Source organism: Giraffa tippelskirchi, chromosome 13, assembly GCF_054371585.1.
Source record: "Giraffa tippelskirchi isolate mGirTip1 chromosome 13, T2T-mGirTip1v1.2.pri, whole genome shotgun sequence".
NCBI classification, from domain to species: Eukaryota; Metazoa; Chordata; class Mammalia; order Artiodactyla; family Giraffidae; genus Giraffa; species Giraffa tippelskirchi.
Window position 1 is genome coordinate 23,648,489 of NC_137287.1, and position 22,965 is coordinate 23,671,453.

The 22,965-nt window shown below is 42.9% G+C and overlaps 1 protein-coding gene across 1 annotated transcript in view; it reads left to right on the forward strand.

Moving 5' to 3' along the window:
• PDILT (protein disulfide isomerase like, testis expressed) overlaps positions 1-19,301 on the forward strand; it is a 55,213-nt gene extending 35,912 nt beyond the window's left edge. The window contains exons 6-12 of the mRNA XM_081554652.1: positions 2,733-2,843; positions 2,925-3,050; positions 8,054-8,251; positions 11,559-11,679; positions 14,754-14,932; positions 18,033-18,122; positions 18,937-19,301. Of these exons, the coding sequence (XP_081410778.1) occupies positions 2,733-2,843; positions 2,925-3,050; positions 8,054-8,251; positions 11,559-11,679; positions 14,754-14,932; positions 18,033-18,122; positions 18,937-19,164 (1,053 nt within the window). The 3' untranslated portion in view covers positions 19,165-19,301. The remainder of the gene's footprint in view (positions 1-2,732; positions 2,844-2,924; positions 3,051-8,053; positions 8,252-11,558; positions 11,680-14,753; positions 14,933-18,032; positions 18,123-18,936) is intronic.
• The last annotated feature ends 3,664 nt before the right edge of the window (positions 19,302-22,965 follow it).

The window sequence follows — 22,965 nt, forward strand, 5'->3', positions numbered from 1 at the left end:
TTATCAAAGAAGACATACACATGGCACATGAACACAATACAAATGTTCAACATCATGAATCATAGGGAAATGCTATCATCTCATAGTGAGATGTCACCATCACTCCCAACTCCTCTGTAAACAAAATCAGAACACCTAGGCATCATTCTAACACCTCCCTCTTTTCCATCCCTCATAACCAATCCATCAGCCCAATCCCATTGATTTTTCAATTTAAAATATTCCATGAATCTATCCACTTCTTTCTACTGCTACCATCATAGATCAAGTAACCATTCATATCCCACAGCCTAATGCAACATACATTCAACTGGTCTACCGCATTTTATCTTGTCCTCTAAAGAGATATCTTTTCAAAATTAAAATATGATGGTTACTTTCCTCCTTCCAATTGAAAGCCCTTTAACAGCTTCCTATAATTTTTAGGATAAATATGAGTCATTGATGAGGCCCACAAGGCTTTCCACAGTCTAACCTCTATTACAAATCTTCCTCCTCTCCCTCTCTGGGATCTAGATCTGAGCTGTTCAATACAGCAACCACTAGTCACATGTGACTATTTACTTTAACATTAAAATTTTAGTTCTTCAATCAAACTAGCTATTAGTAGATAGCGGCTACTATATTTAATATCATTGATTTACAGAGCAATTCCATCATCTCAGAAAATTCTACTGAAGTGTTACTTTAGACTCTGTAGTCTGGTTCCTGGACTATGCATTATTCCCTCCCCATACAAACCTAAATCCTTACAATAACCATGTTACTTAAAGACATGGCTCAGAGAGATTAGGTTACTTGCTCAAGGCCGCACAGGAAGTAGATGAAACGATCCAGATGCTGGTTGACTTTTACTTAGGCCCATGGAAGTCACTGAAAGATTCCAAGCTAGATAATAAAATAACCTGATTTGTGTTTTTGAGTGGACAACATAGACTCCAGAAGTAGATCCAAATGCATACTGAAATTTAGTATTTAATAAAGATGATATTTTAGACTAGTAGGGAAACTATGTTATTCAGTGACTACCATTGAGAGAATTGGGTAGCCATTTGAAAAATTAAAGCTTTAGCTTTAGCTAAATTTAGCTTTAGCTAAATCCATAAGTCATTCCTGCCACCAAACTATATTTCAGATTGATCCCTGATTTAAAAATATAACAATGAAACTGTGGAAAGACTAGAAGATGCCATAGGAGAATTTGCTTTCTAACCTTGGAGGGAGGGGAAAAGTCCCTTTATGAAGCAAAACAGAAACCATAGAAAATATGAAAAGAAACCACTGATAAATTTAGACCATACAAAAAAATTTTAAATTCTGAAGAATAAGTGAAGGTCGCTCAGTCGTGTCTGACTCTTTGCAACCCCATGGACTATACAGTCCATGGAATTCTACAGGCTAGAATACTGGAGTGGGTAGTCGTTCCCTTCTCCAGGGGATCTTCCCAATCCAGGGATCGAACCCAGGTCTCCTGCTTTGCAGGCAGATTCTTTATAAGATGAGCTACCAGGGAAGCCCTCTGCAGAACAAATCCAGTCACAAAATCAAAAATGAAACAGCAAACTTAGCATTGCATTTAGGAGAGATTTGGTCTATGTTAATGCTTAGAAACATGGGCGCTAGAGTCAGATTGTCTGAGCTGGAATTTTGGCTCCACATCTTATTAGCTTAGCAACCCTGGGCAAGTCACTTCACTCCTCTGTGCCTCAATTTTCTTGACTGTAAAGTGGGCAAAATAATAGTATATGGCTCAATGAGATGTTATGAGGATTAAATTAGTTAATACATACAACATGTTTAGAACTGTGGCTGGTACAACTTGAGCTCTCTGTAAGTTTAATTAGTATCATTAAACTATTATTATGACCAGACACAAGTGTAGGCTTTATCCAGAGGACAATAGGGCTTATGTTTAATCAAGAGTCATATTTTAACATCACTCTGGCTGAAGTATAGGGGATAGATTGAAGGGAAGCAGGGGGATAAATTGGAAGACTATTAGGAAACTATTGTAGGAGCCCAGGGAATATGTTTGGAGTAGAGATTGGAATTGGTACAGATGTAGAGAAGGAGATGGAGTAGAGAGAAATGAGGAGATAGCTACTTTTTTCTCTTTCCCCCATAGACTTTGATCCTGCGCTACAGAGAATTTATATAATTTCCTGTGTTAATCCAGGTCCTTCTGAGAAGCAGTCATCAAGCAGGATTAGTCATGCAAAAATTAGGGGAAATGCCTGTGAAGGAAAACAGAGAGGGAGCTGGGGAAGCTTATCAGACCATGATGCAGATCTGACCCTTGGAAGGAAGGGAGGTGAAGTGTAGTCCTAAGAATGTTCATCAAAGTCTTCCATAAGAGAAGTACTGCATCTTCCAGAAATGGGCTTGCCTTAGTATCCTTGAAAAGTTCATTGGTTAGGACCAGTGTGTGAGAAACTGCTCAGCATCAGCACAAATACATTGATGAGATTTCAGAGCAAGGTAGATGGGGCTGTCAGTCAACTATACTTCCTGCTCTGTAGACCAGAGATTTTTCATGGCTTCCCCATAGCCATATTCCATCCTCAGGCTAGTCTGCTCAGATGTCTATATTTATTAAGTATCTAGATTATATGTCACACCTGTTACCATGGTGTTTCCCTTTCATCCAAGGGGAAAATAGTGCTATTTACATTTGTTAAGTGGTTATGTCATGGATGCTACTGCCCTCTAATGTTTTTCTTCTTTTGTCCAAGGGAAGAATTGTGAACCGCCAGGAGCTTATTAATGACAATATCAACAAACAAATCCTCAATAAACTCATAAAAGAACAACTCACAGATCTTGTTATTGAATACAACACTGAGGTCAGTGAGCAAAGGGTCTCAGGAAGAGGGTAGCTGCAGTAGCTGTGTGCACAGAATGACTTGTGTTCTTTTTAATTTCAGAATAGGGATCTGATTTACGAATTGAACATCCTGAATCACATGTTGCTCTTTGTCTCCAAAAGCTCTGAGTCATTTCGTATAATAATGCAGCATTACCAGTTGGCATCGAAGATATTCCAAAACAAGGTTTGTGGAGTTGCCACTGCTTTTTGGGGTTCTTTAGATAGGAATCGGAGTCCTGTAGACTCTGATGCCATCCATCTGCTTTGCTGATTGTAAATGAATCTAAGAAGAATTGGCATCTTTGTTTGCATACCACTCTCCTGATTTGCAGTCTTCTTCCTGCCCAGTGTCTCTTTCTTTCTCACCAAAGCTTTGCTTTTTCTTCCCTCATCTTTTTAATAAGTCTACTATGGTAACATGATTGTTTGAGCTGCTTTTTTGATGGACCAGGCTCTGCTAAGAGTGGGTGACTGCACTGTGGCTAGAATTTGGCCTGGAGGAGAGGGGAAGGAAAGACCTGAGGTCAGGGACTGTGAAAAGCCTGAAGATGTGAAGCAGTACAGATAGCAGTTGCTGGAGTTCTGGGATTCAGCATCAACAGGCTTCGGTGCAAATTCTCTTCCTCTTACAAGTGATTTCATCTTAGATGAGTTTAATCTCTCAGTCTCAGTCACTTTCCGTGAAAAGTGGGGAATTAGAGCAAGAATTAGAAGTGCTTTATGTAAAGCAATGAGCAAATGTACAATAAACAGTGCTTACTTTTATTATTATCATTTGAAACACATCAGTGTTTCCTAAATATTATATCCATATTTATGTAGTTACTACCATCTGGATTGTGGATGCTATTTACTTTCTTTTTCTCTTTATTTTTATAAGAAGTAAGGTAAGAAAATTATTCTGAAATTTAAACAAAACAAGTAAAAAGTTTGAAGACTCAAATGAACACATAATAAAGCCACTACGCACGAACATATTTAAAGTCCATGCTACATCCCACCTCATTGTTCTTCAGGAAAGTTGTTCTAATTACAGAAACATCTGTTGTAAATACATTCCTGTGTGTGTGTGTGTGTGTGTGTGTGTGTGCATGCATGCACATGTGCTCAGTCATGTCCTACTCATTGTGACCCCATGGACTGCAGCCCTCCAGGCTCCTCTATCCATGGGATTTCCCAGGCAAGAATACTGGAGTGGCTTGCCAGTTCCTTCTCCAGGGAATCTTTCCAACCCAGGGATCCAACCTGCCCGTCTTATGTCTCCAGCATTGGTAGGTGGGTTCTTGATCCCTAGCACAACCTGGGAAGCAATACGTTCCTGGTTTATTCAATTTTAACCTAGATTTTTGATGTAATTAAATTGACTACAATCTGATTGCTTTCCTGTTATTTTTGTTATAATGGTCAGTTTTTTGTTGCTTAGTCACTAAGAGAAGTGAAAGACAAAGCAGAAAAAGAAAATATAACCATCTGAATGCAGAGTTTCAGAGAATAGCAAGGAGAGAAGAAAGCTTTCTTAAGTGAACAATGCAAAAAAATAGAGGAAAACGATAGAATGGGAAAGACTAGAGATCTCTTCAAGAAAATTATAGATACCAAAGGAAAATTTCATGCAAAGATAGACACAATAAAGGACAGAAATGGTATGGACCTAACAGAAGTAGCAGACAGTAAGAAGAGGCGGCAAGAATACACAAGAGCTATGCAAAAAAAGATCTTAATGATCCAGATAACTACGATGGTGTGATCACTCACCTAGAGCCAGACATGCTGGAGTGTGAAGTCAAGTGGGCCTTAGGAAGCATCACTGTGATCAAAGCTAGAGGAGGTGATGGAATTCGGGTTGAGCTATTTCAAATCCTAAAAGATGATGCTGTTAAAGTGCTGCACTCAACATGTCAGCAAATTTGGAAAACTCAGCAGTGGCCGCAGGACTGGAAAAGGTCAGTTTTCATTCCAATTCCAAAGAAGGGCAATACCAAAGAATGTTCAAACTGTTGCATAATGGCACTCATTTCACGTACTAGCAAAGTAATGCTCAAAATCCTTCAAGGTAGCCTTCAACACTATGTGAACTGAGAAATTCCAGATGTTCAAGCTGGATTTAGAAAAGGCAGATGTACCAGAGATCAAACTGCCAACATCCTCTAGATCATAGAAAAAGCAAGAGAGTTCCATAAAAACATCTATTCCTGCTTAATTAACTACGCTAAAGCTTTTGACTGTGTAGATCTCAACAAACAGTGGAAAGGGAAGGGAATACCAGACCGCCTGACCTACCTCCTGAGATACTTGTATGTAGGTCAAGGAGCAACAGTTAGAACTGTACATGGAACAACTGACTAGTTCAAAATTGAGAAAGGGGTATGTCAAGGTTGTATATTGTCACCCTGCTTATTTAACTTATATGCTGAGAGAGTACATCATGAGAAATACCAGGCTGGATGAAGCACAAGCTGGAATCAAGACTGCCAGGAGAAATATCAATAACCTCAGCTACGCAGATGACACCACCCTTATGGAAGAAACTGAAGAGGAATTAAAGAGCCTCTTGATGAAGGTGAAAGAGGAGAGTGAAAAAGCTAGCTTATCACTCAACATTCAGAAAACTAAGATCATGGCATCTGGTCCCATCACTTCATGGCAAATAGGTGGGGAAACAATGGAAACAGTGACAGACTTTATTTTCTGGGCTCCAAAATCACTGTGGATAGTGACTGCAGCCATGAAACTAAAAGACACTTGCTCCTTGGAAGAAAAGCAATGACAAACCTAGACAGTATATTAAAAAGTAGAGACATCACTTTGCTGACAAAGTCCATATAGTCAAAGCTATGGTTTTCCCTGTAGTCATGTATGGATGTGAGAGCTGGACAATAAAAAGGGCTGAGCACCAAAGAATTGATACTTTTGAACTGTGGTGTTGGAGAAGACTCTTGAGAGTCCCTTGGATTGCAAGGAGATCAAACCAGTCCATCCTAAAGGAACTCAACCCTGAATATTCATTGAAAGGACTGATGCTGAAACTGAAGCTCCAATATTCTGGCCACCTGATGTGAAGAGCTGATTCAAGACCCACTGAAAAGACCCTGATGCTGGGAAAGATAGAAGGCAGGAGGAGAAGACAACGACAGAGGATGAGATGGTTGAATGGCGTTACTGTCTAAATGGATATGAGTTTGAGCAAACTTCAGGAGATGGTGAAGGACAGGGAGGTCTGGCGTGCTGCACTCCAGGGGGTGGCAAAGAGTTGTACATGACTGAGCTACTGAACAAGAACAAGTTGCTAAGTCATGTCTGACTCTTCTTAGACCCCATGGTCAGTACCTCCAGGCTTTTCTGTCCATGAGCTCTCCCAGCAAGAATACTAGAGTAGGTTGCCATTTCCTTCTCCAGGGGAATCTTCCTGACCCAGGAATTGAATGCACATCTCCTGAATCATCAGGCGAATTCTTTACCACTGAGCCACCAGGGAAGCATAATTGCTTAGCCATAATTCTTCTAGATTAATTTTTTAATATATTTTTTTAATCTAGATAGAATTTATTTTGGCATATATCAAGAGATTGAGGTTGTTGATTGCCTTTATCCCATTTAGCAAGCTTGTTGAATGTCATTTATTGATTGTGCTCCATTTTCGAGGCAAAGATATACAGTTTGGATAAATATTATTCCAACAGGTCATGCCCCTTATCTTGTTCTCCTCTAACAAATGTTTATTGAAAATATACATGGTTTTAATATGTCTACTTTGTTTTTTACTGTCTCCCCAGCACCTGGAAGACTGTCTGACACACAGTAGTACTTTTAATATTTTGAATCATGAATGACCTGAGAATGTCCAAATCCAGGGTCTGCAGGAGCCTCTAAATGGTCTCCTTCTTCCACACTTTCTTCTTACCTACAACCAGAGTGGTCTTTTAAAATTATCACCATGTCACACCCTGGCTTATTATCCTCAGCGACTTCTCATCTCTTTCATTTCAATCCCCGGCTCCTCACTGGAGATCTGACCTCATCTCTCCCCATCTCCCATGACTCTCTCCCTCATGGAGCTGTAGCCACACTGGGCTGCCTCTCTGTTCTAGAACACTCTAAGCGTCCCCCATTCCCCCACCCAGGCCTTTTCAGTGACAGTTTTCAGTGCTTAAATAAGTGCCCCCCTGACTAGTTACTCATCACTCAGGTCCAAGTTCAGATGCCACCTCCTCAGATACGCTTCCTGACCTTCTTACGAACTATTGAGCCCGTATGTCACCCTGTCTGTGCAGTCACTCTCTCATAGCGTCCTGTCTCATTATCCAGTTGGCACTCACTCATTGCTATCTAATTTATTAATTTCTTTACTCATTTCTTGCCTGTCTTCTCCACTAGAACATGAGCTCCATGAAGGCGTGAATTTTGTCTACCTTGTATCCCTAGTACTTAGTAAAATTCCTAGTAGCCACTCCACAAATAGGTGTAGAATGCATGATTGAATGAGTTATGAATTTCCTAGATAGAAGAATAATTTAGAATAATAATGACTTGACATGTACTGAGCAATTTTCTACCTCCCAGTCACTGAACTAAGCCTTTTATATACAGTGTCCTGTTTCATTCTCACAGAAACCCTGTAATGTGGATACTATTATAATTATCACTTTACAGATAAGAAAACTAGCACATAGAGGGGAAGTTACTGTCTTGCCCAGGGAATTGAGATGAAAGCTCAGGACCTCTTGACTTCTGCAGTTGTATGAATGCTGTCTTGCACAAAGATGGTGAAACCAGGATGCTGGTTTTGCCTGCTGCTAACGCCTGTCTATCCAGTGGTGTTCAGGACTACACCTGATGAGAAGGAGCCCTTACAGAGGTGCTCCACAGACACTGCTATTTGCATCTCATTTAGTGCCTTGCTGGGCTTCCCTGGTGGCTCAGACAGTAAAGAATCTGCCTGCAGTGCAGGGGACTCAGATTCAGTCTCTGGGTCAGGAAGATCCCCTGGAGAAGGCAATGGCAACCCACTCCAGTATTCTTGCCTGGAGAATTCCATGGACAGAGGAACCTGACGGGCTATAGTCCATATGGTTACAAAGAGTCGGACATGACTGAGCAACTCAAACTACTACTACTATAACAGTTTCTCTCCCTCGCCCTTTCCATACCTCCAGTCCAGACAGACATGGGTTTCATTTGACTTGGCAGATCCTTTTCATCCTTGTGGATGCAGATGAGCCCAGAAATAGACGTGTCTTCGAATACTTCCGGATCACAGAGGTCGATGTCCCATGTATCCAAATCCTAAACTTAAGCTCTGATGCAACGTACAAAATGCCTTTCGAGGAAATAACCTACAAAAACCTCCAGAATTTCGGCAAGAGCTTCCTGAATAGAAAGGCTAAGGTAAGCCTGTCCTTGGATAACGTTTATTCAGAACCTCAACATGATTCTTTTTTGGCTATGCTGGGTCTTCATTGCTTTGCTTAGGCTTTCTCTAGTTGCAGTGAGCAGTGGCTACTCTTTGTTGTGATGCCTGGGCTTCTCATTGCACTGGCTTCTCTTGTTTCCCAACATAGGTTCTAGGCAAGCTGGGCTTCAGTAGTTGTGGTGCACCACCTTAGTTGCCCTGAAGCATGTGGAATCTTCCTTGACCAGGGATTGAACCCATGTCCCCTGCCATGGCAGGCAGATTCTTATCCACTGTGCCACCAGGGAGGTCCTCAAAAATAATTCTTTTTCTGTCATTCTGCTGGCTTGGGTCATCTGAATGGAAAGGTCAGTCTTATGGTTCTTGTGATGAAATACCCACATCTCCCCGTCTTAAATCTATTCAACTTTTGATATGTCCTGACCTTATAATTCCACCATTAATTCATTATTCTTAAAATTAAGACATTTTCTCTATAGGAATCTCCAATTGAAATGAGCACTCCCAGCCTGGCATCCTCTCAAAGTAGGTTCTTATTCTCCTTTCAGACTCTAAAGTGAGAGATTTACTTGGGCCCAGGGTAGATGCTTGCTTGAGGGAGAAGATGCGGTGGCATATATGGAGCAATCAGGGCTTAACCTCAAAGACTAGGGACTAAGGAGGAGAGGCTTCAAAAAAATGGCTACAAACACTATGTTGCCCCGTTACATAACCACCTGCTGTTTATTTAGCTCTTGCTATATCCTCAACCACCCTCTGAGTTACTTCCTGCTGAGTTAGGTAATGATATTCTTTATTTTGGACACTTTTAAGAGTAATGGGAGCATTCTTTAGAAGTATTCTAAATGGGAGGAATAAATTGGGACACTCCAGGCAAACAGGAATGTATGATCACCTTATTTTGGAGGGCTCCCTCTACTTCTGTCCATCCCCTCACAGATACTGCTTCCTCTGCAGCCTTCTCAAATGAAAGCTAATTTTTCTTTTATGTACAACATTACCACACATCAGTTGGTAAGGCTGGTGTCCTCCATGCCACTTCTAAACCATTTCTCCTCCTTTAAAAACTCCAAATTCTTTAGATTCCATGCCTTTGGACTTTAGACCACCAGCTCCTGTCTCCCATGGCTGTTCTGATCACTTATCTTTCACTCTCTGAGGATGCAGACATGCCCTCCAGCCCTATTCTGTCCTCATTTACAGAGATGTCAATATCCAAAACCCTCATCTCTTTTCCAGTTATGGTGTGTCCATGCCCTCTCAGCCACCTGCTCTTATGGCCATCCTCTAGAGATGGCAGCCCCTCTGAAAGCTTGATTTCACCCTTCCTGTCCTCTTAGTTCCCTTCTCTAATAGCCACATTGCTCCAACCCCTTACCCTTTTTGTGGCTCCAGTCTCCTGATCTCATTTCATAATCTCTTTAGTGCCTTCCTTTGTTAACTTGGATTCCATGTCCATCGCTCTGATGATGATTCCCTTAACTCCTCCATCCCTTCCACCTTCTACCTCCTCTACATCCTGTAGCATTTTCCAGGCACAATCACAACTCCAGTTGAACTCACTTAACTTTCCTACTGCTTCCAGGCCAATCCTGGAGACAAAGAACATCACCCTGACGCAGGCTGGCTTCATGGAGTCCCAAACCAAACCTCCTGTGGGCTCTTAGAAATGTTCTGACATTTATAGAAATTTCACCTAATGTGTTCATTCTCTTAATCTTGGAGTCTATTTCTCCTAAACCTCATTCCTACTTTCAGTCTGAGCTGAGTATTTCTAATATATCATTAAGAAAATAGAAGGTTTCAGACAGGGGCCCCTCATTTTCTATCACTACATCTGCAAATCTACTTGGAGTTCTGCCTGTCCTCTTTTTCTCATGCTGGTTATATCTCAGGAGGTATTTGTGTTCCTCTCAAGGACCAGCACATCCTCTTGTGTTCTTGGGACAAAGATGAGCATCTTTCATCTGACCTATAAGATGTCACGAGCCTGATCCGGCCCATTGCGAATTCTCCATCATTTTCTCCATTTCCCATCCCTCACATCCAGTCCCCATTCTTTTTATGTTCCCTCACAAAGAATCTTCAGGTCCTTTCCAGAGGTTGGGGTAGGGGATGAGGGAAGCTATTGTGGGTGACAAGGCTGGTGAGTTGGGCAAGGACCACATAGCAAAGACTTGTAAGCATATTAAGGATTTGGTATTCTAAGAGCAATGGGAAGCCTCATTTGCCTTGTGAAAGGAGAACCTGCTTTTAGGAGAATAAAGGTGTGAAGAAGATTAGGAGGAGATAAAGAGAGGACACTGTAATAACAGTGATCTAGATGAGAGACAAAAGCTACCTGGCCAAAGCAGTAGCAGTGCAGAGAGAGAAAGGTGTGAATTCAAGAGATATTCCGAGAACAATGGTTGCAAAGAAAAATATATGTTCTGAGATTTTTCATCACTTCCTTCAAAGAGAAGCAAGGACTGAGTTCATTTTTTCATTCGTTCACAATATTGACTCAGATCTCATGATGTACCAGCACTCAGTGGTACTCAATGATAAGGGAAGAAAAGTCCTTTGTGACATTCCTTCCACTGAGACAGGGACATGTTAATCAAATAACCATAAAATAAATATAAATGATAAATAAGTGATACAGGAAAAGTACCAAGTATTATGAGAATTTATGAAAGCAGGGCTGTGACCTAGTCTGGGGGAGAGTCAGGGAAATCTTCCTTTGAGATCATTCTGAAAGACCAAGCTGAGTTAGAGATAATTCTGATAGAGAAGGGAGTGTGGGAATGAGAAAGTGGCAAGAAGGCTAGCCCTTTGAGTGAATAGACCAGTGTGGCTGAAGAAAGCAAGGAAAGAATGATGAGCTTGGAGAAGATGGCAGGAAACAAAATATAATATATATTTTATAGGTCACATAAATGATCTTAGTTTGATTCTTGGGATAATTGAGCACAGCTATATTTTTGGGAGAAGGGACACAGACTAGTTTAGAGGTTAATGATGTGAAACCCACTCTCATCTAAGAATTCTAAGAATCACGTATTCAGAATTCTGGAATCCACCCTGGTTTGGGACCCTGCTGCCTCCTCAGCCTTCTGACTCCAGTGCCCTGGACAATCCAGGTTGCACATTCAGCTCATGACCTTTCTTAGCATTTCAAACACTTTCTCAAGGCCGCTGTAAAAACAAGAGAAAATTTTCCATTGTTTCTAGGCAGGGTGGAGATCCCAACTGCCAATCCATTTCTGGAGGCTGTTAAAATGTCTCAAATTTATTTCCTAGAAACATCTATCCAGTGAAGAAATTCCAAATTATTGGGACCAGGGGCCGGTTAAGCAGCTTGTTGGGAAGAACTTCAATGTCGTCGTGTTTGACAAGGAAAGGGACGTGTTTGTGATGTTCTGTGAGTATCTCTGCTGAGGCTGCTGGAGGCAGTGGCTCCAACGTTACTTTTTCAAGTGTAGGTTCCTGAATTCTTGGGTACCAAAATCTCCGAAACCTATCAAAGCACCATGCCAAGAATGGCCTTTAGACATCCATAGTTTGGATCAAGATGCTATCAGCTACAAAGCAACTCTCCCCCTAGATCAAATTCTTGAAGTGTGTGGAATACCTTTCACTTAATCGAAGCCTGTGGCTATTTGTAACAACAGTGATACTGATGGCTAACCGTGACTGAATGCTAGATCCACCAGGCCTGCGCTATCAGTCTCTACACTATCTCACTCAATCCGCACAACTCACTTTTGAAAGTAGCTACTTTATTGCTCTCATCTTACAGGTGAGTAAACAGAGTCCCAGGGAAGTGAAACTTTACCAAAGTTATGCATCTAGTGGGTGACCTTAAGTAAGTAAGGGATTGAAACCTAGTCAGCCTGAATCCAGTGGCTACACGGGTAACTGCTGTACCAGTGTAATTTAAGTAACATCAAATAGCCTATATTTAACATATCTGAGTTGGTGCAACTAAAATGAAGACTCACATCATGCATGTAAAAGACCTGAAACAGTGTCTGGCATCTTGTAAGCACATGATAAAAGGCAGGTACTATTGCCATTATTTTCCCTGTTAAGATTATTTCCAGTGTTTATCCAGCGACTGTTGCTCTTCATCCATTGTTTCTGATTTGCATGGGAAAACCAAAGTCAAGGGACCTTCTCTTTCACCCTGAGACACAGAGAAGGGTGGCAGTGCAGTGACTTCAGATACCTCTTTTAACAGGAGGAGTTAATATTTATTGAGCACTGATGAGTTTGCTGTTTATACACCTACTCCCATTCTTCCTCTAACCAAGCCTTTTAGGAAGGTCCAGTGGATTTCCCCATGATACAGATCAGGGAACCTAGCCTCAGAGAAATGAATTACTTTACCCCAGATGACATAGCCAGAGAAGGCAATGGCAACCCACTCCAGTACTCTTGCTTGGAAAATCCCATGGAGAGAGGAGCCTTGTAGGCTGCAGTCCATGGGGTCGCTAAGAGTTGGACACAACTGAGCGACTTCACTTTCACTTTTCACTTTCATGCATTGGAGAAGGAAATGGCAACCCACTCCAGTGTTCTTGCCTGGAGAATCCCAGGGACGGCAGAGCCTGGTGGGCTGCCGTCTATGGGGTCGCACAGAGTCGGACACAAGTGAAGTGACTTAGCAGCAGCAGCAGCAGCAGATCACATAGCAAATAGGCTGCAAGACAAAAAGTTCAAATCCAGATCTGATGCCATCATTTCCTAGAGGGTGAAACAAGGATTGGATTACATTATCCAGGCCTTTAAAACTCTCATTGAAATGGATATTCATCCACAGAGCCAGGTGTTTATAGTCTGCATGACTGAACAGCCATGATTTTTTGCCTTTAAGTGAGAGGCTGGGGAGGCCTTTCTTTACTCATCTGACACTGGGAGTCTTGAGAATGCTCACTCGGTTCTGGTAAAAAACCAAAGCGGTCTCATTTTCTTTGGAATCAGGGTTGTCAGATTAGCCTCGCGACCACAGCCTTTAGGCCCCATTCGGTTCCAACCCAGGGCCTGTTGATCTCCAGGGAAGCTGCCAGGATGCAGCCAGGAGAGTAGATGGTCACAGAGGCACTTGGTCTGTAAATGGAGGGATAATCATCCAAATGTAACATCCAGGGACTTTGAGCCACTCCTCTGACAAAGCCAGAATCTTTAATGGAATGACCAAGGCAAGGTTGTTTCCCTTCCATGCTGGAGCTGATACCGATCTCTCCCCATGGTTCCAGGTGTCTGGACCATACAGAGAGCTTAAGGAATTATCTGGAGGGAAGTTCAGTGTCTCTTTCCCAGGGATAGCTGTACTTAGCTCAATCTCATGTTCACATCCTGGGTGCACTCTCCTCCATGGGACTGAAAGGGGTGTGATACAATGGTCACACATTAAAACATGTCTGCTAATCCCACTCCCTCTGCTTAAATCACTAAGTGACCTTGAGCTGTAAACTTAATCGCTGTTGGAAAAATCTTGCGTTCTCTCTCACATACACAAATACACATACTTTTTGGCAGAACATAAATATTTTTTTCTTGGTTTGGTTTTCCTCTTCAGCTGGATGGAAGGAAATGTTAAAGGGAAATCAGAGAATAGAAGAAAATGTCCCAACTTGTTAATGTCTGAGTGGAAGGGGGACTAGGTTATTGTTTTTTTCCTAGTTGATTGAGTGATGATCAGATACTGTAGCTGAAATGTAAGATAACCTAGGTGACATAAGTGAAAGTGAAAGTTGCTCAGTTGTGTCTGATTCTTTGGGATCCCATGGACTATATAGTCCATGGAATTCTCCAGGCCAGAATACTGGAGTGGGTAGCCATTCCCTTCTCCAGGGGATCTTTCCAACCCAGGGATCAAACACTGGTCTCCCACATTGCAGGTGGATTCTTTACCAGCTGAGCCAGGAGAGAAGCCCAAGAATACTGGAGTGGTAGCCTATCCCTTTGGAGAAGGCAATGGCACCCCACTCCAGTACTCTTGCCTGGGAAACCCCTGGGACGGAGGAGCCTGGTAGGCTACAGCCCATGGGGTCGCGAAGAGTCAGACACGACTGAGCAACTTCACTTTCACTTTTCACTTTCATGCACTGGAGAAGGAAATGGCAACCCACTCCAATATTCTTGCCTGGAGAATCCCAGGGACAGCGGAGCCTGGTGGGCTGCCGTCTGTGGGGTCGCACAGAGTCGGACACGACTAAAGTGACTTAGCAGCAGCAGCAGCAGCCTATCCCTTCTCCAGCGGATCTTCCCGACCTAGGAGTTGAACAGGGGTCTCCTGCATTGCAGGTGGTTTCTTTACCAACTGCGCTGTTAAGAAAGCCCAAGATAACCTAACATATTATTAAAAGAGACAAGGAGTGCAATTTGCATGGCAGCAGACCATTAGTGGAGCACAGTGATGGTGTCTATGGGGGAGTGTGGCTTTCAGGGTCTTTATGAGTGTGAGCTTGAGTGACGGCCTTTCTTTTCCAGATGCACCCTGGTCCCAGAAGTGCATGAGGCTGTTCCCAGTGTTGGAAGAGTTGGGCAGAAAATATCAAAACCACTCCACAGTCACCATCGCCAAGATCGACATCACGGCAAATGACATTCAGCTGACATACCAGGACCGGTACCCCTTCTTCAGACTCTTCCCCACTGACTCTCAAAAAGTGAGGGGCTCTTGGGATTCACATAACTGGAAATGTTATATTATTGTCAAGGAGTCAGTTTCTCTCAGTCTCCATCTACCTTTTACCAAATCAACTTCATTCTCAGCTCCAACTCTAATTATCTTTTCATATTCAAGTTAGAGAATAATTTCCACTAGCTTTCAGAAAATTCCCAACTCAGTCTGATTGGGTCCCCCTGACCCAATCATTGTGGCAAAAGGGATGTGGATGTTTTGATGGTCAGGCCTAGGTCAAATCGTTCCCTCTGGTATTAGAGCTGAGCTTGACTCAGACTATATGGACTAAGGTAGGGGGAGTCACCATGTGAATATTGGAAGTGGAGTGGTACCAGAAGAAGGAAGACTGCATGATGGAGATAATTAAATACTTTACACTTTGGTTTTAGAGCCATTGAACATCACCAGTGTTCATGGAACACATACTTCATGCTACTTTGGTATGTGGAGAAGAATGCCAAAGAATCACAGGGTCCCTGGTCCCAAGAAGAGTATGATTAAGTGTTGGGTAAAGTCATGGAAAGTGAAGTCAAGTGGGCCTTAGGAAGTATCACTACAGACAAAGCTAGGGGAGGTGATGGAATTCCAGTTGAGCTATTTCAAATCCTAAAAGATGATGCTGTGAAAGTGCTGCACTCGATACGCCAGAAAATTTGGAAAACTCAGCAGTGGCCACAGGACCGGAAAAGGTCAGTTTTCATTCCAATCCCAAAGAAAGGCAATGCCAAAGAATGCTCAAACTACCGCACGATTGCACTCATCTCACACACTAGCAAAGTAATGCTCAAAATTCTCCAAGCCAGGCTTCAGCAATACGTGAACCGTGAACTTCCAGATGTTCAAGCTGCCTTAGAAAAGGCAGAGGAACCGGAGATCAAATTGCCAACATCCGCTGGATCATCAAAAAAGCAAGAGACTTCCAGAAAAACATCTCTTTCTGCTTTATTGACTATGCCAAAGCCTTTGACTGTGTGGATCACAATAAACTGTGGAAAATTCTGAAAGAGACGGGAATACCAGACCATCTGACCTGTCTCTTGAGAAGCCTGTATGCAGGTCAGGAAGCAACAGTTAGAACTGGACATGGAACAACAGACTGGTTCCAAATAGGAAAAGGAGTACATCAAGGCTGTATATTGTCACCCTGCTTATTTAACTTATATGCAGAGTACATCATGAGAAACACTGGGCTGGAAGAAACACAAGCTGGAATCAAGATTGCTGGGAGAAATATCAACAACCTCAGATATGCAGATGACACCACCCTTATGGCAGAAAGTGGAGAAGAACTAAAGAGCCTCTTGATGAAAGTGAAAGAAGAGAGTGAAAAAGTTGGCTTAAAGCTCAACATTCAGAAAACTAAGATCATGGCATCTGGTCCCATCACTTCATGGCAAATAGATGGGGAAACAGTGGAAACAGTGGCTGACTTTATTTTTGGGGGCTCCAAAATCACTGCAGATGGTGATTGCAGCAATGAAATTAAAATACGCTTACTCCTTGGAAGGAAAGTTATGACCAACCTAGACAGCATATTGAAAAGCAGAGATATTAGTTTGCCAAGAAAGGTCTGTCTAGTCAAGGCTATGGTTTTTCCAGTGGTCATGTATGGATGTGAGTTGGACTATAAAGAATGCTGAGCACAGAAGAATTGATGCTTTTGAATTGTGGTGTTGGAGAAGACTCTTGAGAGTCCCTTGGACTGCAAGGAGATCCAACCAGTGCATCCTGGAGGAAATCAGTCCTGGGTGTTCATTGGAAGGACTGATGTTGAAGCTGAAACTCCAATATTTTGGCCACCTGATGCAAAGAGCTGACTCATTTGAGAAGACACTGATGTTGGGAAAGATTGAAGGCGGGAGGACCAGGGAACGACAGAGGGTGAGATGGTTAGATGGCATCACCGACTCAATGGACATGAGTTTGGGTAAACTTTGGGAGTTGGTGATGGACAGGGAGGCCTGGCGTGCTACGGTTCATGGGGTCGCAAAGAGTCGGACACGACTGAGCGACTGAACTGAACTGAACTGAAAGTCATGATATAGCCTCATCTCCAAATGCAATTGGGATTAAATAGGGCAGATTCTGGAGGGCAGATATGGCTGGAAGTCTTCACGAAAATATGACACTTTGAAGAATGGTAGGGATTTAAATCAGAAGTGTGTGAATTATAAGTAGGGAGTATAATATAAACGAGGGGGTAGGCAGAAGGCTCACCACAGAACTTTGAAAGAGATGTCATCCTCCTGGTGTAGAAGATACACATAGAAAATGAGGCTAGATTGAAAGAGTGGACCTGGTTCAGATCTTCAGTTATCTGAAAAGGATTTTAGACAGCCAGAGGCAGTAAGCAGTTTCCTAATCTTAAAGACTGAAAAATGAAAGGAAGCTAGTGATAGCTGAGCAAGAACATATGCCAGACACTTTGTAAAACAAATATTCTTATTCTTTAGTAATAAAATAGCACATATATGTGTGTGTGTGTATATATAGTGCTCCTATGAGTCAAGCATTGTTTTAAGTGCTTTTCACATGTTGTCGGTGACCCCATGGACTGTAAGCCCACCAGGCTTCTCAGGCTTGAGATTTCTCAGGTAGGTGTACTGGAGTGGATTGCCAATTTTTTCTCCAGGGGCTCTTCCCAACCCAGGAATTGAACCCAGCTCTCCTGCACTGCAGGGAGATTTACCTCTGAGCCACCAGGGAAGCTTCCTTTTCACATAGTAACTCGTTAAATCCATATAACACCACCGTGAGAGAGGGACTGTTATTATCTTCATATTGCATCTAAGGAAAGTAAGTCATAGAGTGGTTAAGCTTCCAGACAACACTGTGAAGTGATGAAGCCAGGGTTTGAGCCCCAACAGTGTGGCCCCATAGGTCTTTCTCTGAACGACTACATCACAGCCCTATGATGGAGGATGTTTCACTATTCTTATGGTAACGAAAGCTCAGAGAAGTTAAGGAACTTGCTCACTGCACTCAGGTTGTTAGGAATTTGACTCCAGATTTGTCTGTGGAGCAATCCCTGAGTATCCTGCAGGAAGGGCTTCCATTTCAACTCTGCTCCATTTTCTTCCTAGGCTGTACTGTATAATGGTGAGCATACCCTGAACGGCTTTTCTGACTTCCTGGAAAGTCAAATCAAGATCCAGATTGAGGATGAAGATGAGGTAAGGTGAAACAGCAGTACCCTAGATCCTTCTGTCCCACATAGAACTATCAAGAGCTCAATAGATTAGGAAAGAGGGTGCCAAGAGTTCCATAATCTTGTGGGAGAGAATGGAGGATGGATCCAGGTTGGATGACTTTATATCAAGGACACATGTTACTAGAAAGGAAGAGTTGAGAAACACAGAAGGACAAGGTCTCACACAGCTTCTAGGCTGCTTCCCTAGGTCCGGTATTCTTGAGTGCTTAACCACATGTCTTGATGGGCTCCTGTGCCCTAGCACTGTTCTATAATCTCCATTCCCTCCTAATTCTGTCCATGCCTTAGTAAGGCCGTCTGCTGGAAGGGGTCATCTGTATTAGTTAGGACCCTTTCAGTTGCAAATGTCAGAAACTATAGCACTGTTTGGCTTAAGCAGCAATGGGAATTTAACCCCTATAACTGGGAGAACATCCAATGTGGGTGGATTCTGAAGCTCAGAGTCATTTTCTGTCTCCCCATCTCTGTTTCCTTCTGTTTGCTTCATTCCCAAGCAGGCACTTCCCCACGGAGGGGCAGTGACTGCTCCACAGCTCTCAGCTAACACCTTCTCAGCTTGCAAAGAAAGTATGATTAATAATACCAGGTCTTTAGTAGTCTTAGCACATGTCCTGGAATGAATCTCAGTAGCCAGGCCTGGGGCAGCGGCACCTCTGGGCTTAAAGCAGAAAGGCTGCTTGGCAATCAATACAATGACAATTACTGCATAACTCTTGCCTCTATTTATTTTTCCTCCTCCATCCCTTTCTCCCTCCCACTCTTCTTTTCTTAAATAGCTACTCTCTGTTGAGCAAAGTGAAGAGAAAGAAAAGGAGTTATTAGCAGAGGAAAAGGAGGAACCTTTTATGAAGAAAGAGATACCAGAACAGAATTTGCCTGAGTTGGAGAACGTGACCAAGCTCGAAGGGCCAGCTGAGCAGAAAGAAAGGGCTGAGGAGAAGGTAGCTGAGCTAAAGGAACCTCCAACACAGAGGAAGAAACCAAGAGTGAAGGAAGAACTGTAAGGCTCTCCAAAGCCAGGAAGAGAGGGTGCCCATTTTCCAGATCCTGGCATCATTTTCTGAGTGGATCTACTCCAAATAAAATTCTATATCATTGTGGTAGGTGGGTGGAGGCTGGATAATAAAAGCCCCTGAATGTCTTTGGCCCCGTGTTACTCCTTACCTCTTTTTTCCTGCTTGGTGTTGCCTTAGAAGAGCTGTTTGGCCTTGAATTTAGATAGAGCTGCAAGGGAAGCCATAATAGTAACAGTTAATGAGTGTTTACAACATGCTGGGCATTTGCTTAGTTCTCACAGCCTCACTGAGAGCTAGGTTTCATCATCCCCATTTGTCAGATGAGGAAACTGAGGCAAAGAGGTTGAGCAACCAAGCAGGATCACAAAACTAGAAAGCCCTTGAGATATGATTCTGGGCGAATTTACTCCACAGGTGGTGCACACATCACCATCACCAGTACCACATTGGGATCCCCAGAGAGGGTGGCTGATGCTTTCGAAGAGGTGGAATGATTTCTTTATGCTTCATTTTATCACAGTAGGAACAAGATTCAACCCAAAATCTCTCCCTAGTCTTTCACATCTCAAAATGACCCATTCTCTTAAGCAACCATATGCTAGGCTAACCCTCAAGTCCCTTCTTTCCTTTTATTACCGTGAAAGCAACTCCACCAAACCACATGACTCCTCCTATTTCCTTCCATGTGACTCCATCTGCTATTCCCCATCTCCGACCACCAGTCTCAGCCACAGAAGTCTTCTAATTGGTCCCTCTACTGCTGCTCTGTACCTCCAAGCCCAGCACACACACATACACACAATCCATATTCCCTAAAGCTGTTAAAGTGATCTTTTAAATAGCCGTATCGTGGGAGCTCACAGTACTACTCCATTTTTCTAGCTTCTAGTGGCTACCTGCCATTCATGGTTTCTTCTTCAAAGAACTCTGACCATTTGTTTCCATCCTCACTTTTCCTGCTTCCTCTGACTCTAATACTTCCTGCATCTCTCTCATAAGCACCACTGTAACTTCACTAGGCCTGCCCAGATAACCTCATCTCAAGATGCTGATCTTAATTACACCTACAAAGTCCCTTTTGCCATGTAAGGTAACAATCACAGGTTCTGGGGATTAGGACATAAACATATTACCAGGTCATTCATATTCACACTGCTGGTTTGTGACATTCACTTAATTCAGATATAATAGACCTTCTCTCGGTAAAAGGAGGGTATAATATTTTAGGGACTAAGGACTACACAGACCACCTGGGCCTCTCCACAGCCTCCCCATTATGTAACGCAAAGGCTGATTGTACTTTATCAGGCCTCAATAGCCAGTGCCCCAGTCTCTCCTTCCCCAAACCGGACCTGTCCACACCCAGACTAAGCAGGGAACAGCCTAAGGCCCTGGAACTCACCCGAACCAGTTTCCCTGACAGGAGCAGGTGTTAGTATTCAAGACACGATTCCAAGCTCACCTGCTTCAGCCTTGAAGCCAAGTGGCTGCCAGTTGAAGGAGGGGTCCTGGGGTGCTGCTAGGAAATCACATGGAACTAAATTACATGGAACAGAGCTGCTGACTGGCCATGAGCCAGAAATGGGTGTGCTACTTGCATGACCCCCAGATGCAACTGGGACCTTAGGAAGTGGGGTCTCAGATTGGTGAACACAGTATGGGTAGGTGGGGCAGGTGTTGACTCTCTGCTGGGAGGTCATTAGAGCATCCAGGGAGAGAAAGACCTTTTACAGAAGGATATTGTCTCTATGAAAGGAGAGGGGACATGGAAGAGGAATCCAGAGGCAGGTAGATGGAGAATATGTGGGAGACATGGCTTAATGATTCCAATGAAGTATGCCATGTCATCATTAAGTGTGTGGGGCTGGTGGAGGGGGAAGGGTAAGAAGAACAAAGAATGGAAAAATAGCCAATTAGAGAAATACCACAAGATGATCTAGCTGTGTTGAATGAAGGTGATGTTTACTGTTTTAAAATACAGATTTTATTATGATTCAGGTATGACAGGGGAAACAGATTGGGAGACAACTGTCATCAAAAGATAGTTTATTATACTCATAGATCCTAAGAGGAGGGTATATATCACGCCATGATGGGGGCACACAGGAAAGTGCTAGGGTTGGTCAGAAGGCAGAAGAAGCAAGGGGAAAATCTGACTATAATTTGAAAATGTAGCCTTTATTGTGGCTTCCATAGGAAGGAACAGAAGAGGCAAGGTAACCTGATTTAGGATTGGCTAACTGGAATAATGTCAGTAGGCTCTGGGACTTGGAAATTGTCCCTAGTTGTCTGGTACCTGGCCCTGGGGTGATTAGGGCAGGGAAAATGTGGTCCTGAGTGTGAGCCTGACAGAGGAGAGCTTGGCTGACTGGCTGTTTTGCATATGAAAGGCATGCTGTCAAGAATATGATATTCCTAGAGATAGCGAGGTATATCTCCAGTGCTACCTCTTGGCATTAGTTCACCCTCAGTGGGGAAGTCCCTCCAGAATCACCAAAGTTTCAAGATGTAAAAGCATCAAACATAAAAACTAGAATAATGCGGTTGGTTATTAGACTTATGAATAGTCTCCAGCCCAAACTCCCTATTTTCCTACCCAAGATCTCTGCCCAGACAACTTCAGGAGCTACCTGCAACTCCATCTTTAATCCTTTAAAGACGCCCAGACTTAGGTTTTGACAAAGCCTCATCACCAACCAGAAATGACATTCACCATCTAGGATTGAGAAAAAGAATATTAAGAACTTTTATTTTCTTCTTAAGTTATAGCAAAGAAAGGGAAAAAAACATTCTTATGGGGGGAAAATGGGCAAAGGATACAAACAGTTCAGAAAAGAGTAAATAGTAAACAAATGAAAAGATAACTTCCTTTTTCATCAAAAAACTGCGAAGGTAAATAACAATGAGCTATTTCTCACTTTTCCACAAAGATGAAAGTTAATGCCCAGAGTGACTGAGTACTGTGCTGGGATTGTAAACTAATTGTTATAGATCTCTCTGGGGTGCTATTTGGGAAGAAATATCGCTGAAAACTGTGCTACCTCTTTTCCTATGAAATTCCCCTGAGGAGGTGAGTGAGCTGCTGCTGCTAGTCACCCAACCACTAAGCCAGACAGAAGGAGAAAGCCCTCGGAGTCAATGTTGTGGATCACTGTCATATTTCCTGCTCAGCCTGAGTTCACACGCACCTGGTTTTTCTCAATATGGTATTGTCGTTAACATATCATCCCCACCCCATGCCTGCACATCACCAAAGCATCATTGGCAGTGACTTCCACAGATGGTACCATTGCTACGTGCCTTAACTTGCATCATCTCCTTTAATGGCCATAACAATTCTAGGACATGGGTATTCTTGTTTTACAGATGATGAAAATTACCTCAGGAAGGAAAGAAATGAGCCCACTGGCACACAAAAAATGCTGATCGGGATTCAGATAGACTGACTCCAAAGTCAGTCTGTTCAATTACAAAATTATCTACCTCTCGAGGACCTTCCTTCATGGGAATTCAAATTTCTTGATTCACAGAGAATCTGGTCCAATGATGTCTGAATTATCTTCTGGCCCTGACCTTCAGCCATTCTCAGCTCCTTTCTTGCTCACATCTGGACCCCAGGGGAGCTGGCTGAACCCATGAGGATGGAATTTGCTTTGGAATTGAGTGGCCACAAGTACACATCCCAGTGGGTACAATGAACACCCCTTTTCTCCTGGAGCAGCCTGGGCTTCAGATTCTGGCCTCTGTTTGGCTCCACTTTGTGCTTTTCAAAGACCAAGAAAAGCCCAG